Here is a 15,418-nt window from a genome sequence, read left to right on the forward strand (position 1 = left end):
GTAAGGCTTTTCTTTAGATTACTCTTTTTATAACATACAGAAATGGTTTATATTATGATGCTCCCCAACAATAAACCAAATATCTGCCATGGAAAGCTAGATGCCACAGCCACCACTCTTGCTGATCTTAAGGAAAAAAAATTAATCTAATTCTCAACATAGATTCATTATCTTCTTCTACTCAATATCGTAGCATCATCCCACATCTAGAATTCATAATACATCACCTTTACTGTGAATTAAAATACAAAGAATTTTGAAAAGGGAGGAGTAATTATAGCAAGCATAGGTCTTTATAAACACAACCTTCTGATGCTTAGAGAGAATTGGTTAATTACACTTGATATAAAATCTAAATTAAAATTTTAGCTGCAAGTAAAATAAGGCTTTATTATGTGTTCATTATCATGGTTCAGTATTATGCTTGGGAAGTGAAATCTCACTAGGGTCAGTTTTTCTACAGAATGCTGTGTTGCTGAGATCTCTGTGTTGCTCTTTCATAAGCTAATATTTGATTACTGCAGAGTGGTTGATAGGAACTTTTTGTCAGAGTAGAAATAGAAATATAGATATAAATTCGAGCAGAAATAAATGTAGAGGTAATTTGCACAGCTCAAGTCCATCTCATTCTAAGGATGGGGAAATCACGAGCAAAGTGCAGTTGCATCTGAAGTATTCTTAGGGGTTTCTGCATGTTCGGGATGTGTCAAACTCTAGTCTCCTGCACTTGCTTGAGTGGGCAATACCACAGTTGGCACTGAGTATACATGTAGAGAAAGAAAGTGTGAGTTAGGACATGATAGCTAACTGTTTAGAATATTTTCTTTATCCTGATAGTAGTCATTTGTAGTCTACTCTGGCTATTTAGGAATGATAAAATCTAGGATTTTGTATGGAGAATAATCACAAAATCTGTGAGTTTAGAACATTTGGTAGAATGAGATTGGATTTGTTTGTTTGTTTAGGAACTACATCAGACAATACTTAAAATTTAAGAGATCACATTATGCCATTGTAACATTATAAGAACTTGTACGCTAATTTCAACTGTTAGAATGCCCTAATTCTGTGTTGTAGAGCCTCATTCTAAAACCTTGCAGTACAACACAGTAAAGATGCAAAATGATATAGCTAAGTAGTTACATCTGATCTGTTTCTAATTTTCATGTGTTTTATTTTCTCATGCTTGGAACAATCCAGTTTTAAATAACCTTCATCTTCCCTTTGGAGACTTTAATATGTGAGTAGAGTTAGTTAGAAAACATTCTTAATATCCAGCCAGAAATTCTTAATACTCCTTGGGACCGTTCACCCTCTGTTAGGAACATGCTGTTACTGATGTCTTTTCACCTATTTATTGGATCTGATTGTAATAATGTAACATTGCTTCACTTAAACATTTTCTCCACTCACTTACCTGGGTGGCTACAAGGCCAAAATGTAAGTCAGTATGCCAAAACTAGTAAAAGATAACTTCTATTAAAAAAAAAAAAAAAAAGAAAAAAAAAAAGGTAGGGAACTTGTGGATGCATGAATAACTGCAGCAATATATATATATGTATATCTTGGTGTATGGTACACCACATTCATAAAACCAGAAACAGATTATTACATATAAACATGCTTTAGGTACATTTATACATAACCTTGTGTTCACTAGGGTTTTTAAGACTCCCTCTGCTGGATAATTAACCTAGCATTTCCTGCAGTGAAACTAAATGGTCTTCATGTATTGAATATATCGTTCACTGTTGAAGAATTTGAATTGAAATGAGGGCCTCAGGGCCTCGTTCAACCTGGTCTTGAACACCTCCATGGGTGGGGCATCCACAACCGCTCTGGGCATTTTTGAGAGGATGAGGTGAATGAATGCAATATCTACAGCAGAGAAAATAGCAGAAAAAAAAAGAGTTTTAATCCCCGTATATCCTTACTAGAGCAATATGGGTGAAATTTTGTATGCCTAAAAATTTGCACTGAAGTCACAGATGTAAATGTCTATACATCTTTCATAGAAGGAACAGTTGTAAAAGATGGGATTATAGACTATATTTTGGCTGGCAGGGAAAAGTAGTTTGTAACTTGAGTTTAATGGATTTGAAATTGATTAAATCTGTTCTAAATCTGTTATGGATTGTAGTTTGCAAGTCATAAACCAGAGTACTTCATCATGTTGTATTAGTTATGGACTAGGAGTACAGTGTTTAAATGTGGAGTTACTAAGCAGTTGGAGGCCACAGTTTTAAAAACTGTCACTCATGAAAGAAAATTTGGTCGTTTGAATTGAAAGTGTATATTTTCAGTCTTAAAGTACTTGTTCACATGCAAGGTGAAGGAAGACAACTGAATCATCTGTTCTGGAAACCTTGCCCTCTGAGTCCTACCAGGATTGCAAATTATATGATAGCCTAAGTATAGGGATCTTTATTGTTGATAAACAATTGTAAAGACCATCTCATCATTAAAGCAGAAATGAGAAAAGCGAGAGAATGTCCATAACTTTGACATAAAGCCTGTGTAAAAGGACATGACTTTTGTTTTGTTTTGTTTTCCAAGTGATTGCAACAGCAACAGGAACTCCATTGCTTCCTTCACCAGCATTTGTAGCAGTCAATGCAGTTCTTACTTTCACAGTGATGAAATGGATTCAGGTATGTCTAGAAAAGTCAGCTATGAACCTGTCATCACTTCCTTTTACTCAGTTTTATTCTTTTTCATTTGCCTGGCAGTTTTGTTGCTGCTTTTGTTTTAAAATTGCTTCCTCCTTGGTAATAGAAGTGTATCATTTTGTTTCTGCCTAGCTAGTGCTGCACTTAAGAGTCCTTCTGTGAAAGACAGCCAACATTCCAGCATCTCTGTAAATAGACTGAATTAGTTAGAGCTCTTAGAGTGGCTGCTTTTAACCACTTTCATGCCCTGACCTTGACAGCACATTATGTTGCACAGAGTAAGGAGCATTTTAGGTGAGTCCAGAATGCTCTCCCAGCCTGCGTCAGTGCCCAGAATGCAGGATATGGCTGTGTATGTTTGTAGGAAGGAATGTGAGACCACATAGAAGCACATTCTTGTTTATGCCATGACAAATTGAATTTAAATAAATGCAGCTGCTAATAGGACTGAGATGGGATTTAACTGCATGGAGTACAAGGTCATATACTCAGGGACTAATAATAAAAATATTTGCTCCAAGCTGGGAGTTTATCATTTGGGAATGATTTAGGAACAGAAAGAACAGGGCATATTAGTTGAATTTGAGCCACCACTGAGACTTGGCCATAAAGAAGGCAAATTTTATTGCTGGTCACATCAATTTTCAATTGGGATAGGAAAGTATTGATGATGTTACCCAAGGTATCTGAGATACCTTTTGAATAATGTAACTCTAGTCAGCTACTTTCAAGAAATGGAAAGAGTGGAGCAGACAGAGGAAAAGGATGAAGGACATAAACAACTGTTAATAAAAGAGGAAACATAGGGTCTTTAACTTAGGATATGAATGAGTTAATATGCCCTAATGCAGCAACAAGCTGAGGTACTGGGGTGCCTAAAAGAATATCTCTGCTAGCCAAGTCCGGATACAGTGTTCACATTGATTAATTTTGCCACTCAGTGAAACTCCCACTCTCCCGATGACAGAATTTTCTCCTAGTTCCAAAACTAGCCTGGCTAACTCCAGATCAGGGCTCTTTGGCACTGTGCTCCATCTGTTACAATTAAAATCCTGTGTAGGGTTATAACTGCTGTCTGTAAGGACATCTAAAGGAGATAAAAAAAAAAAAAAAAAGAAAAAGCAAGGAGACAAAAGTGCTATTTAAGTGTTTCAGTGACATAAGAAAAATGAGTCTAGGTTGACCATGAATAAATTTGGGTTATAAATTATCAAGTGGCTACTTGTTATTTGTCACTGCAACAGCAAGGAGGAAAACCAGTTTTAAGCTCAATTTTTCACAGTTTTTGAAAAAGTTCAACTTGCATCACCTGTTGTCTGAGGGTGCAAGTGACTGAGGGCAGTGACCTAGGAGAGTCCCTCTCCTTTGTATTGTCTTGGGAAATACTTTTCTCTGTACCACTAAAATTTTTGTATCAAATACAAGATTTGGATACTGTACTGTTGTTTTAATACCAAAATGTCAGAATGATTTCAATAGTAAGAGCATTAAGATTGTGAAGTGTCAGTACAATCCCTATAAAAATTTCATGGTGAATGCATTTCAGTGACTTTGTGGTCTCATGTATTATTACAGTTTCACACTCCTTAGCTGTTTAGTCTGGTAGTTAGGGTGCTGTCCAGCACAGAAGAATCCTGTGTTCTGGTCGTAGAATTGCTGAGGATGGAAGCGACCTCTTGAGATCATCAAATCTAATCCCCTCCTCAAGCAATAATGTAGAACATGTTCCCCAGATTCATGTCCAGTTGGGTTTTGAATAAGAGCTCTAAGAGCTACTTCTATATTATCCAGTGACTGCTTAATGCAAAATACATAGGGAGAACAGTTGTATGCTGTAGGATTCTGAATAACACACTGTAGACTTGTGTTTCTGTGCCTAGAACCATGATGGGTATAATCCTAAGTAAAAGTTTGTGTGCAAAGCAGATTATCCAAGATATAAAGATTTTGGAAAATGTGCTGAGACTTCTAAACAATTTTTAATTTTAAAATATTTTTCAGGTGATGAGCTTCCCATAAGTGTTCGAATCTCTCATGATAAACAAGACAAGCTCCATAGCTGTTTGGAGCATCTTTTTGGTCAAGTATGAGATGATTTTTATTGGCTTTAATACTAATGTCCATGTTTGAGCTAAGATGTCTTTAGCAAATACTTTTTTTTTTTTTTTTTTTTACTTTTGCTTTCCACTGTTTATTGGGATGGTATGTATTTACTCCTTCTATTTCTGTTTTTTGTAAATAGTTCAAAATTTCAAGTTAAACAGGCCCTTAGATTTATTAACATTATCTAGCCTTGAGCTTTAACTATAGCTATTAGATAAGAAAGCGTCCAAAGCGGCTTTTTTCTAGTTCACGTTTCTTAAAGAAAGAATTGCAAAATTTTGCTATAGAAAATATTTTTCTCACAGAACTTTAATCCCAACAGGTCGATTCAATTGTCAATCTTCTGAAAGGACCAGCTGTGGTGAGGGCCTTTGAACAGACAAAGTACTTTACACCAGGCCGAGGCCTACAAGGTAAAATTAATTCTATTATCAGAATCAAAAGGAAGCTTTAAAGGTATACGGGTATGGCTGTGTGTTCCTTGAGCTGGGTGTTAAAAAACTGATTTTGCTTATTCATGCCATATTCTACAATAATCAATTTTTAAATTTTTTGTCAAGTAGGTTGTATTCTTAGTGGAAAACTTGCACAACATATAAAAGAATTTCAGGTTTCTTGGAAAGTCAGCTTTAAACTGTAGGCTCTGAACTGACTATGGAATTGCTGAGGTTTTTGAAGTAAGAAGCAGGATTATTTTTTTTGCAGGTGTTTTATTACATTTTTGTCTCAACTTATCAAGCAATTTCCAATCTATTTTAATATGAATGCCAGTGTTTTAGTATTTTTTTTGTAGATATTTTATTTGTGAAGCTGATTTATAAATAATTTGAAAATGTAAATTTATAGTCACAGTCATATTTATATCAAATATGTACTTAACTTAAGTGTTACTGATTATTTAAGGAAATTTTGCATGTAATTCAGATACTCAGCTAACACTTACATAGTTGCTAAGTCTAAGTGTATAAATAAACAAATGGTGATAGCCATAAGATTGTCATGAAAAATGCAAGGGACTTCTAGTGAACTGAGCTTAAAAAAAAAAAAAGGAGACAACAGGAGACAGACTGTTGTATAAGTATGCATAATTGTGTAGTAGGTTTTATTACAATTTTATTGAGCCTGCATATATATCTTTTGGCAAAGAAAACTAATTGTAGATGGCCAGAGGGCGGATCTTTGACTTTTATAGATCACCAAAATCCTGCTGAAGTCAACAGAACATAATTACTGTACACAAATTACCTGGTTTTATGAAGCCTCAAGCCTCAGCGAGTTTGTGTGGAAGTCAGCATAATCTCTTCCTCTTCCTCTTTCCTCTTTCCTCTTCTTCTCCCTCTTCTTTACTTTTTTTCATTTCCAATTTTGGGACCAATGAGAATGAACCTAGAACATTTGTGCTTGCTTACTTAAGTTTCTCATTTTTTCAGGTTAAGTACATGACAAACTTACAGAACAAAATGTTAACCTTTCAGCGATTTAATAAATAATCAGTTAGACACGAGATATGGACAAGCTGAATGTTTTACTCTTGGTCTTCGCTATCTTCAGGAGCAGTACGAGGAACATTGCGAGATTTGAGAGACTAGGTTAAGGAATAGTTAAATTTGTCTTAAGGAAAGCTTAATTTTCTGATTGGATTAATTTTGCTGACATTTGCCTCTAAAAGTTCTATGCTCTCTCTTACTCCATGGAGACAGGCACCTTCTACCTTACGTACTTCATTCAGAAAGAATCATGTTTGGGAGCACTGCTCTCTCTCTCCTTTGATAAAGTAGGGAGCTTAGACAATTGTTAGACTTGTCACCCTAACTTTAACTAGAGTTAAAAAAGATGAAACCTGTATGAGGTGTGAAAACATTTAGAAAGAAAGGGTCTTCCTGTGACTTTCTCAGGAGGTTTAAACAGAAAAAAAATATTATTTTTATCTTTGCATAGAGTTTCAGCAGGAAATGGAACCGAAGCTTAGCTGTCCAAAGAGGCTACGACTCCACATCAAACAAGACCCTTGGAACCTTCCCAGCAGTGTCCGCAGTCTTGCCCAGAATATCAGAAAATTTGTTGAAGGTTAGTAGGTACAACATGGCTGTAAACAAACAGTTTATGATAGAAAACCTGGGAAGAGGAAGGGGAAAGATATAACTGCTTCATGTTGCTGCTAGGCAAGGTTTGCAGAACACCATTCTGTCAATGGAAAATGCCTGAATTTGAGGACTTATTTGTGTTCGTAGTAACAAGGTTAGTGGAGTACACCTAAGCTGCTTGATGCTCACTCTGTAGACTTCAGATACTGAAGAGAAAATAGTCTCTCCTGACAAGTTAAACCAGATGAACCATATGTTGCACGTGCTGGGTTATTTCAGGTGCTGCTGAAGTCAAGTGAGCTTGACTTATTTATCACAGAACTTCACGGAACAGATACACCAATTAAACACCTTTCTTTTGGTACTATCTTTAATGGAAAGATGAAGACTCTGCAGGACAACTTCTGTCCCATTTCCTGTTCTTATGTGTCATTGATCTGGAATCGTTATCCTTCTGAAATGATTCTTCTTCTGCTGCCATGAAGACAAACCTCTTCCACTGATTTTCAGTCACTCATTCCATCACAACTGATGCCATGTCTCTCTTCTTCCTCTACCTCCCTCCCACCATTGTCTAATAGTTCCTTAGTACTCTGCTTTTCCTTACCACCAAGTGACAGGGTGGGCTGGTGTTTCTACTTTGTTCCTTGGCTTCATAAGAAAGTCCTCCCCTCTCCCTCCTCCCTTCCCTCCCCCTCATCTCTTTTTCTCTCGTGCTCTTTCTCACTCTCTCTTATGCTCTCTTGCTCTAGCACTCTTTCTCTTTTGTTTTTTTCAATAGGAAAGCTTTATTTCTTGTACTGTTTGATAGTGAAACAGAAATAATGAGCAAAATAATCTTTACAGAACTACTTGTACTAGGAGTCTATGTGGGAGCAAAAACTTTAGTCTGCCAGGTTTAGCTTTAAATTGTTTCTCTGTGGTTAGCTTTTTTCATTTGGCATTCATTTAACTTTAGCTTCTTTCAAAGGCAGGCCTTGCCTTTCATAAACCCATGCTGTCTGGGCCTGATCCCTTGGTGATCCTGCATACATTGTGTGATTGCATTCAAGAAGACCTGTTCCATCACCTTTCCTGGCACTGAGGTCAGGCTGACAGGCCTGTAGTTCCCTGGGTCCTCCTTACGACCCTTCTTATAGATGGACATCACATTAGCAAGTCTCCAGTCATCCGGGACCTCTCCGAATGACCATGACCGCTGATAGATGATGGAAAGCAGCCCAGCAATCACATCCACCGACTCCCTCAGCACCCTCGGGTGGATCCCATCTGGCCCCATGGACGTGTGACAGTCCAGGTGGAGCAGCAGGTCTCTGGGTTCTTCTGCACCCTGTCCTTGACTTCCAGGTCGGGAGGGTGAGTACCCCAAGGATAAGTGGTCTGGCTAGTAAAGACAGATGCAGAGAAGTCATTAAGAACCTCAGCCTTTTCCTTATCCTCAGTAGTCATGTTTCCCCCTGTGTCCAGTCTAGTTAAGTTCCTACTGACTGGGAAAGGGGAAACATAAGCCCATTTCTTAAAAGGGAAAAAAAGGAAGACCCAGGGAATTAAAGGTCAGTCAGTCTTACCTCTGTGCCCAGCTAGATCATGGAGCAGATCCTCCTGGAAACTATGCTAAGGCACATGGAATGGCTTTAAACTAAAAGAGGGTGGATATAGATTAGATATAAGGAAGAAATCAGAGGATGGCGAGGTGCTGGCACAGGTTGCCCAGAGAAGCTGTGGATGCCCCATCCCTGCAGGTGTTCAAGGCCAGGCTGGATGGGGCTTTGAGCAACCTGATCTTGTGGGAGGTGTCCTTGCCCATGGCAGGGGGCTTGGAACTAGGTGGTCTTTAAGATCCCTTCCAGCCCAAACAGTTCTATGATTCTATGATTCAATGATACTTCATTCACCCGTAAAGAGTATTAATAACCCATTTAAACATTGGTCGTACACCCTTAATATTAGGCTGAGGTTATTTGAAGGAATTTGTTTAAACCTAGCACGGAATTTCATGGGAAAGTTTAGCAAGGTCCAAATATCTCACCATCTCTCCACAATACAAAACTTCTCTTTTTACAATACTACTGTAGTGTAATAGTGCTTTATTAGAAGGAATCTTGATGTTTACTGAACAATTTTCTTGTGGTTCCGAAACTAGGATTTTTTTTTTTCTGTTAATAAATTACAGTAGCTAACTTTATGGGAACTGTTGTGCTTGTAAAATGATGGTGGTTCAGAGACCTGAACAGTAAAAGGCATTATTCATGTGCTGTTCAAGGAGAACATGCAGTCTGACTTACCTTCACTCATCACTGTGTCTTCGAATTTATCTGCCAATTTTAAATATTCTTGGCTCTCCCTTGCCATTCATGGCATCTAAGCATTTGTCAGAGATTTCCAACAACTGACTTCTGTGCCATTTTCTTAACCAAGTAAGTAGTTTCACATTTGAAGTTATCAGCTGAAGCTGTTTATTCACCATTAACAGTCTTCACAGCTTTTTGCTTTACTGTAGGTGGTTTTTTTTCTTTAAGTTGATTCCTATTCCACCCCCCAAAGTGATATCACTAATAATTGTTCCTGAGAATCTAGAGGAACGTGGTACACATCTTCATTGACATTTTGATCTACCTGTGGGACCAAGATGTTCATGTGATGGAAAGATACCTGAAAGCCAAGGTTCTTGCGGTTTCCCTGACACAAATAGCGTGAAGGAGAAATAGGACAGTGGAAGTGAATAATTGCTTCTCAAGCCTTAGTTTACAAGGCATGTCTGGACAGGTATATTTAATTCAATGTTGAAAAGATTCAGAGCAGAAACACACCCCTCAGGCAGTTTTGGAAGACTGCTGTCATTTAAACAGGCTTAGGCTTGTATAAATTAAACTTGAGACAAAACCAGCAGCTGGATCTAACTAAAATCAGATGAGCACAAAGCATGGTTAAAATGCTATAACAGCTAAGTTTTCCCTACATATCTGCACTTCTTGTTTTCTTCTTTTTACTTTTGCCATTTTGTATTGTCCTCACATATGGTGAGGATACCTAGAAGAACCATGAGTATTGCCCTGAGCTGTTTCTAGCTGAAAGCCTAACGCATGGTACAATGATTTACCTTCCTGTTTTCCTCCTTATTTGCCTGATGCAGAGAAAACAAAGTATGTGCCCTAATTTGCTTGGTTGGGCTTATGACTCTCTTAGCAAGTTGATCAAAGTATTGGAATACACAAAGCTGTTAGAAGAATTCTCATGTTTTTTTTTTTTCCTAAGCAAAAGGCAATGTTTTAATAATTGAGCAAATATATTTGTCTTTTACATCAGGTTCTATAGGAAGTAGGCAAAGGAAACCACAGATAAAACTATGTTCACCATGGGAAAAAAAATGTTGTGAATAAAATTTCCAGTATTTATAAAAGTATTTACCCGTTATTGATGAATGCTAAAATAAAGATGAATGCTCTCAGTGAATGCATTTCCTTATTGAAAACTGACTCATTTTTATTTTCAAAAATATGCCGCAGGCTATTGTAGTTTTTTATTTACTCCTCTTGTAGAACGTGCTGTATTAGATCAGACTGATTAGCAACTTAATGAAGAGGGAGACATGGGAACCCCACAAAAATGAGATGTTTAATTCCTAGATCTTAGATTCTTTTTATTTTCTTTGTTTAACAAGTATGAAGAAATGGGAAAACACATAATGCCTGGAGGATGAGAGGATGATTGTTCTGAACTATCAGTTTTCTTTTTATTAGTATTGGAATTGGGAGAACAACAACAACAACAAAAAGCTATGAAGGTTTGTTTGCACAATTAAAAAAAAAAAGCCTTCCTTGGCAGTAATTTAAAACATATGTGGAGATTGCTTTGTCTCATTTCATTTGTCCTACCATATCATTAGAGAAAGAGTTTACTACGGTTGCCGTGAAAGTGAGCCCTAGAAGGCTAATCAAGATGATGGACTTGAAGAGTTCTCTGATGAAACAGTATACGGATTCTGGGAGGATTTATCTTCAGCTAAGTAGCTAAAGAAAAGATGAAAGTTATTTCTTGGAGTGACTGGGCCTACTAGATTGTTAGACCAATAAAGATGAAGACAAGTTCTTGGCAAAGGCAGTTGTTTGAGGATAGAGTGTTTGATTTTCTTGCAGGAGAGAGCAGTAGCCAGAGCAGGAATTCAGAACAGCTGATGAATAGAGAATAATGAATAGAGAATAAATAGATGATAAAGAATGATGTAGCTACAGGATTTTGAATGTATGTGAGATGTGTGATGAGAAACAGAAAACACAGGAAGAAAAAATGAGTGATGACTAGAGTAGGAACCAGGAAAATTATCCAGACAGATGAAAAGAAAGAGAACCTTCATAAGGAAAGCAAAACCACAATACAATGGTATAACAGCAGAAAGGTTTAAGGACAGCAAAGAGGAGGATAAATCTCTGTTGTTCCTTCTCCCCACCTTCCTAAATATATATATATAATATATATATATATATAAAAAATAATGTTTTAGAGCAAGTCAGATTTATAGGCAGTAAACTTGATGAGGAAGTGCAGTTGTTTTGCTAACACAATAATTTTAAGTTTCAACAGGAAATACTATGCATTTGAGAAATTCCACACTTATTTTAATTTAACTTAGGAGTAAGGCGTGAAAGAGCCTTCAGTCATTAAAGACATCAGAAATGTATTTCAACTTAAATAATAAAATATGCAGTACAAATCTTAGTCTTTAGTCCTATTTCAAAAGTATCTTCAGATGAAAGAAACATAATAAAACTAAAATCTGTCCTTAGAGTGAAAAGGGTTACTGGGAAAAAAAACAAAACAATATTGTGTTGGGAAAAAAAAAGTACAAAAGAATACTTAAGAATAAAAAAAGTTGAAAGCATTTTAAAAAGCATACGATCTAAGGAGAAATTGCTAGAGAGTTATTTCTTTCCATATGCCATGTGGCAAGAAGGGGTGAAAACTTCGGTAACATTTGGAATTTATTTAAAAACAGATGATTGACATCCAAGGTTCTCTTCTAACCCCAGGTATGTCTCTACTTATACAAAACCTAAAAATACTCTCTTGCCTGAGGGTATATTTTGAAATGGAGAAGACTTCTAGCAATGACAAAGGCAAGTTGCTCTGTCCTGTAATTTTCCCATAAGCAGGAAATCATTATTTATAGATACCTCAAATGCTTTTGAATTCAGAGATCTGACAAATCTCATATAAAACAAGCTGCAAGTAATAGCCTCAATGTGTCTAAATTCTTCAGATAGAAAATATATTTCACTTTATTGTATTCAGTTACTAAGCCAAATGTTCAGTCTCCAAGATCCCAAGTTATTAATCTCTAAGTTTTTCTCAAATGACAGAAGGCAAAGACAAAGACTTTTCACCAGGCAATTTTAAAGAGTAACCATTAATTTTGGTTCTTGTACTCCATCATTCTGGGATGTATGTAATGTTTCAAATTTTGAACCTATTAGATTAGTTTCAGTAGGAGACAACACATTCCTAAACTGTCCTTTGGCCCATATACTCCACAACAACTCTTATATTCCTGTTCTTGGAATAGGACTACACAAAAAATTGGATGTGTGAAAGAAAGGCTGTCACGATGTGAAAGCATGAGAAGTAGTGGTGTGTTCCTACAAGCAGTTACTGTAGAACAACTGATATGCTGGAAGTTTGACACACTCTGAGGTTATGGAAGTTTTTTTATCTGCCTGTTCCTTACTGTGATGGTTTACACATTTAAATTTGTCCTCTGGTACCAGGCAGAGGGGAAGAATCACTTCATTCATCATGAAAACTTTGAGAAAGCAAAAGAAAAAAAAAAGAGGAGGGGGATATTTTACATATAAAATGCTGTTTTTTTTTTTTTTTTCCTTTATTAAAGCAGTGTAAAGACATATAAAAACGTTTTTTAAGCAAAAATTAAAATGTTTGTTAAATTTGTACTTTCATTTTTTTTTCCTGGATTTTTTGGTATGCATAAGCATGAGGATAACTGGACATTTTAAAGTATGGGACAACGGTGGGGGGGAGGAAAGAATTGGGGTGGTGTGGGAGTTGGTGAAAACACGTCTTGTTTTACAAAGCTTTAAGGCTGGAGTTCTTCATACGTGGACTTGCATTGGCCAGCTGGTACACATGTACTCTGAGGCAGCTGCTGCCTCTTTTTTTTCTTATTGTTGGTGCTTTTGATAATTATCGTTTTTATCAAGTCAAATTTAAAATTTAGTGAAGTTGAGATTCATTACTGTTTTGAAGCTATAAGTCACGATGGCATACACAAAAACTTAGAGTGAAGCTGATTTTATGCAGAACTGCTAATGCATTATTATGTTGGTAAAAACACTTCTAACCATGGTGACCTCAATATATTTTCTTTTTTCTTTAAGAGGTGAAGGCACGGATACTCTTAGCACTTCTTGAATATACAGGTAATTTTGCTTATTTTGGGAAGTGGGATTGAACTTTTTGTTTTGTTTTGTTTTGTTCTGCTTTTTGTTTTATTTTGGCCAGAATAGAGAAAGGAGTAAAAACTCAAACATGGTAATCTGATAATCAACAACGTTACCCCTGTGTTTACAGGGAGGATTCCTGAAGGACACAACAATTCCAAAGACATTTACATTTAAAGCAAATGTTATACTTTTTTAATGCAAAGTGCTTTCTCTGGTTATTTACTTTGGATGTTGGCAGATGAAGTAGCTGCCAAATCTCTGAGCTTGTGCAAAGTACTTCTGTCTTCCTTCTTTTGTAATCTTCCCCAATTACAATCTTTTCTTCCCATCTTCATCCCCATCTATTTCTTGCCTTGCCTTGCTTTTCTAACCCATACCTTTCCTTTTATCCTTCTTGTGTTACCTAAGAAAGCATGATTTAGTGCTAAATACTTTATTCATTTATTTATTTTTAAATCCTTGCTTTTTGGAAGGGGTCTGAGTATTCTGTGTATCACTTTACTGTCACCTCATACAGCCTCAAATGCACAGAATATGTATATGTCTGTAAAATAAATGTCACTAAATCAGTATTTAGAAAATAACTATTGTAGTTGAAGATTCTGTACATGTTTTGTAGATGCACGAGTGACCAAGTAAGCAGTCGTATTTCGCTGTAGAAGCTGATTATTGTAACCATCTGACAGCACCATATGAATGTGTTATTTCGTGATTTTGTTATGACACATAGCAACAATTTTATAAAAGAGAGTGTAATATTTCTTTGTTGTCAAATTTCGTCCAGATTTTGAAAATATTTTACTAATTCCTCAGGACAGTTAAAATAAGAAGTGACCTCACAAAATACCCCAGGCTTGATTTTTTTTTTTTTTTTTTTCCCTTTAGGCTGTTTTCCCTAGTTACATGATTTCTTAAGTTCTGTAATTTATTTTGTATAAAAATCTTCTGTAATTTATTCTGTATATAAAAAACAAACAAACAAACAAACTGTAATTTATTTTGTATAAAAATCTTTTTGTGAAAAAAGCCCAAAGTGCACTTATGTGCAGTATCTGATGTTCAAGTAGTATTAGATGAGATTTGGAAATGAGGTGTCAGTGACACAAGAGAACTGCTTCAGAAGCAGGCAATACAGAGGAAGGTACTGAAATCAGCTGCTGTTGGACAAATAGAGATAAAATTGAGCAAGGCAAGACAAAAGAATGCATTTTGGGCCCAAATCCCTGAGCACTGCTACGATATTGGAGATTGTGACCATGTAGAAGCCAGCGGGATTTCTGAAGCGGAAGGTGGGTCAAGTTTTTCAAGATGAAAATTCTGTCTGCACTGGATTCTGCATAACTTGAGAGACTGGAGACAGAGTGAAATTTTAATAATCAAAATAACAAGGAATGAATCACAGTATAGAAGCAGAAGCAATTAGACCATTTAAGAAAAATATTCTTGAGGTCCTGAGAGGCTGTCAAATGGAATAGTAAAAGAATGGTTAGAGTTATAAATAGTTTGAGAAAAGGTTTGAAGATCTCAGAAGGAAAATGGACAGAATAACTTTCAGAAATACTTGGTGTCCAAGAAAAACATAGTTTTAAAGTCAATATTAATTTTGTAAGTACAGGATTATTTTTACTGACTTATGCATCTAAAGTCTTGCTAGTCCCATATAAATGTGGTAAAGGAGATAATCCTCCTAGAGGCAAATGAATCTAAATTGAGGACAAAGGGACAGAGTTTAGGTTTTCAAAAGACCTCGATGTCATCCAGTCATGGATGACATGACTGAGAAACGTTGTCTACCTGTACCATCTGTGATTGACATTTGCCTAATAGCTCATAATGATAAAAAAAAAACTTGAAGACCTTCAGAAATGGGGAGAAGTAGGAAGCACTGAATATTTTACACCACGATTTTGTGCTTTATTGAGAACACGTTTCCTTTTCTAACTCTTTTGACCTTTAGCTAATAGGATGTCTGTGCCCTCCAGAATAAATTGATAGGTTAGCTAGTACGTATTTTAAATCTGTTGCTAATGGTTCCGTAGACTTCTAGCTAGGGACCTGTCTTGGGCTTTCCTGACTCCATAAATCTTTACTGCTTCCTGGATATGTG

General features: G+C 36.3%; 1 protein-coding gene across 5 annotated transcripts in view; it reads left to right on the top strand.

Annotated features, from left to right (window-relative positions):
• The window catches only part of PREX2 (phosphatidylinositol-3,4,5-trisphosphate dependent Rac exchange factor 2), a 177,223-nt gene that overhangs the window by 107,498 nt on the left and 54,307 nt on the right, over window positions 1-15,418 (top strand). For all 5 annotated transcript variants that reach the window (XM_080578459.1, XM_080578460.1, XM_080578461.1 and 2 more), the window contains 5 exons: window positions 2,557-2,651; window positions 4,671-4,753; window positions 5,095-5,185; window positions 6,711-6,839; window positions 13,246-13,287. In XM_080578459.1, coding sequence (XP_080434585.1) covers window positions 2,557-2,651; window positions 4,671-4,753; window positions 5,095-5,185; window positions 6,711-6,839; window positions 13,246-13,287 — 440 coding nt within the window. The remainder of the gene's footprint in view (window positions 1-2,556; window positions 2,652-4,670; window positions 4,754-5,094; window positions 5,186-6,710; window positions 6,840-13,245; window positions 13,288-15,418) is intronic.

The sequence above is a fragment of the Anser brachyrhynchus genome, assembly GCF_964034855.1.
Source record: "Anser brachyrhynchus genome assembly, chromosome: 2".
Taxonomy (NCBI): domain Eukaryota; kingdom Metazoa; phylum Chordata; class Aves; order Anseriformes; family Anatidae; genus Anser; species Anser brachyrhynchus.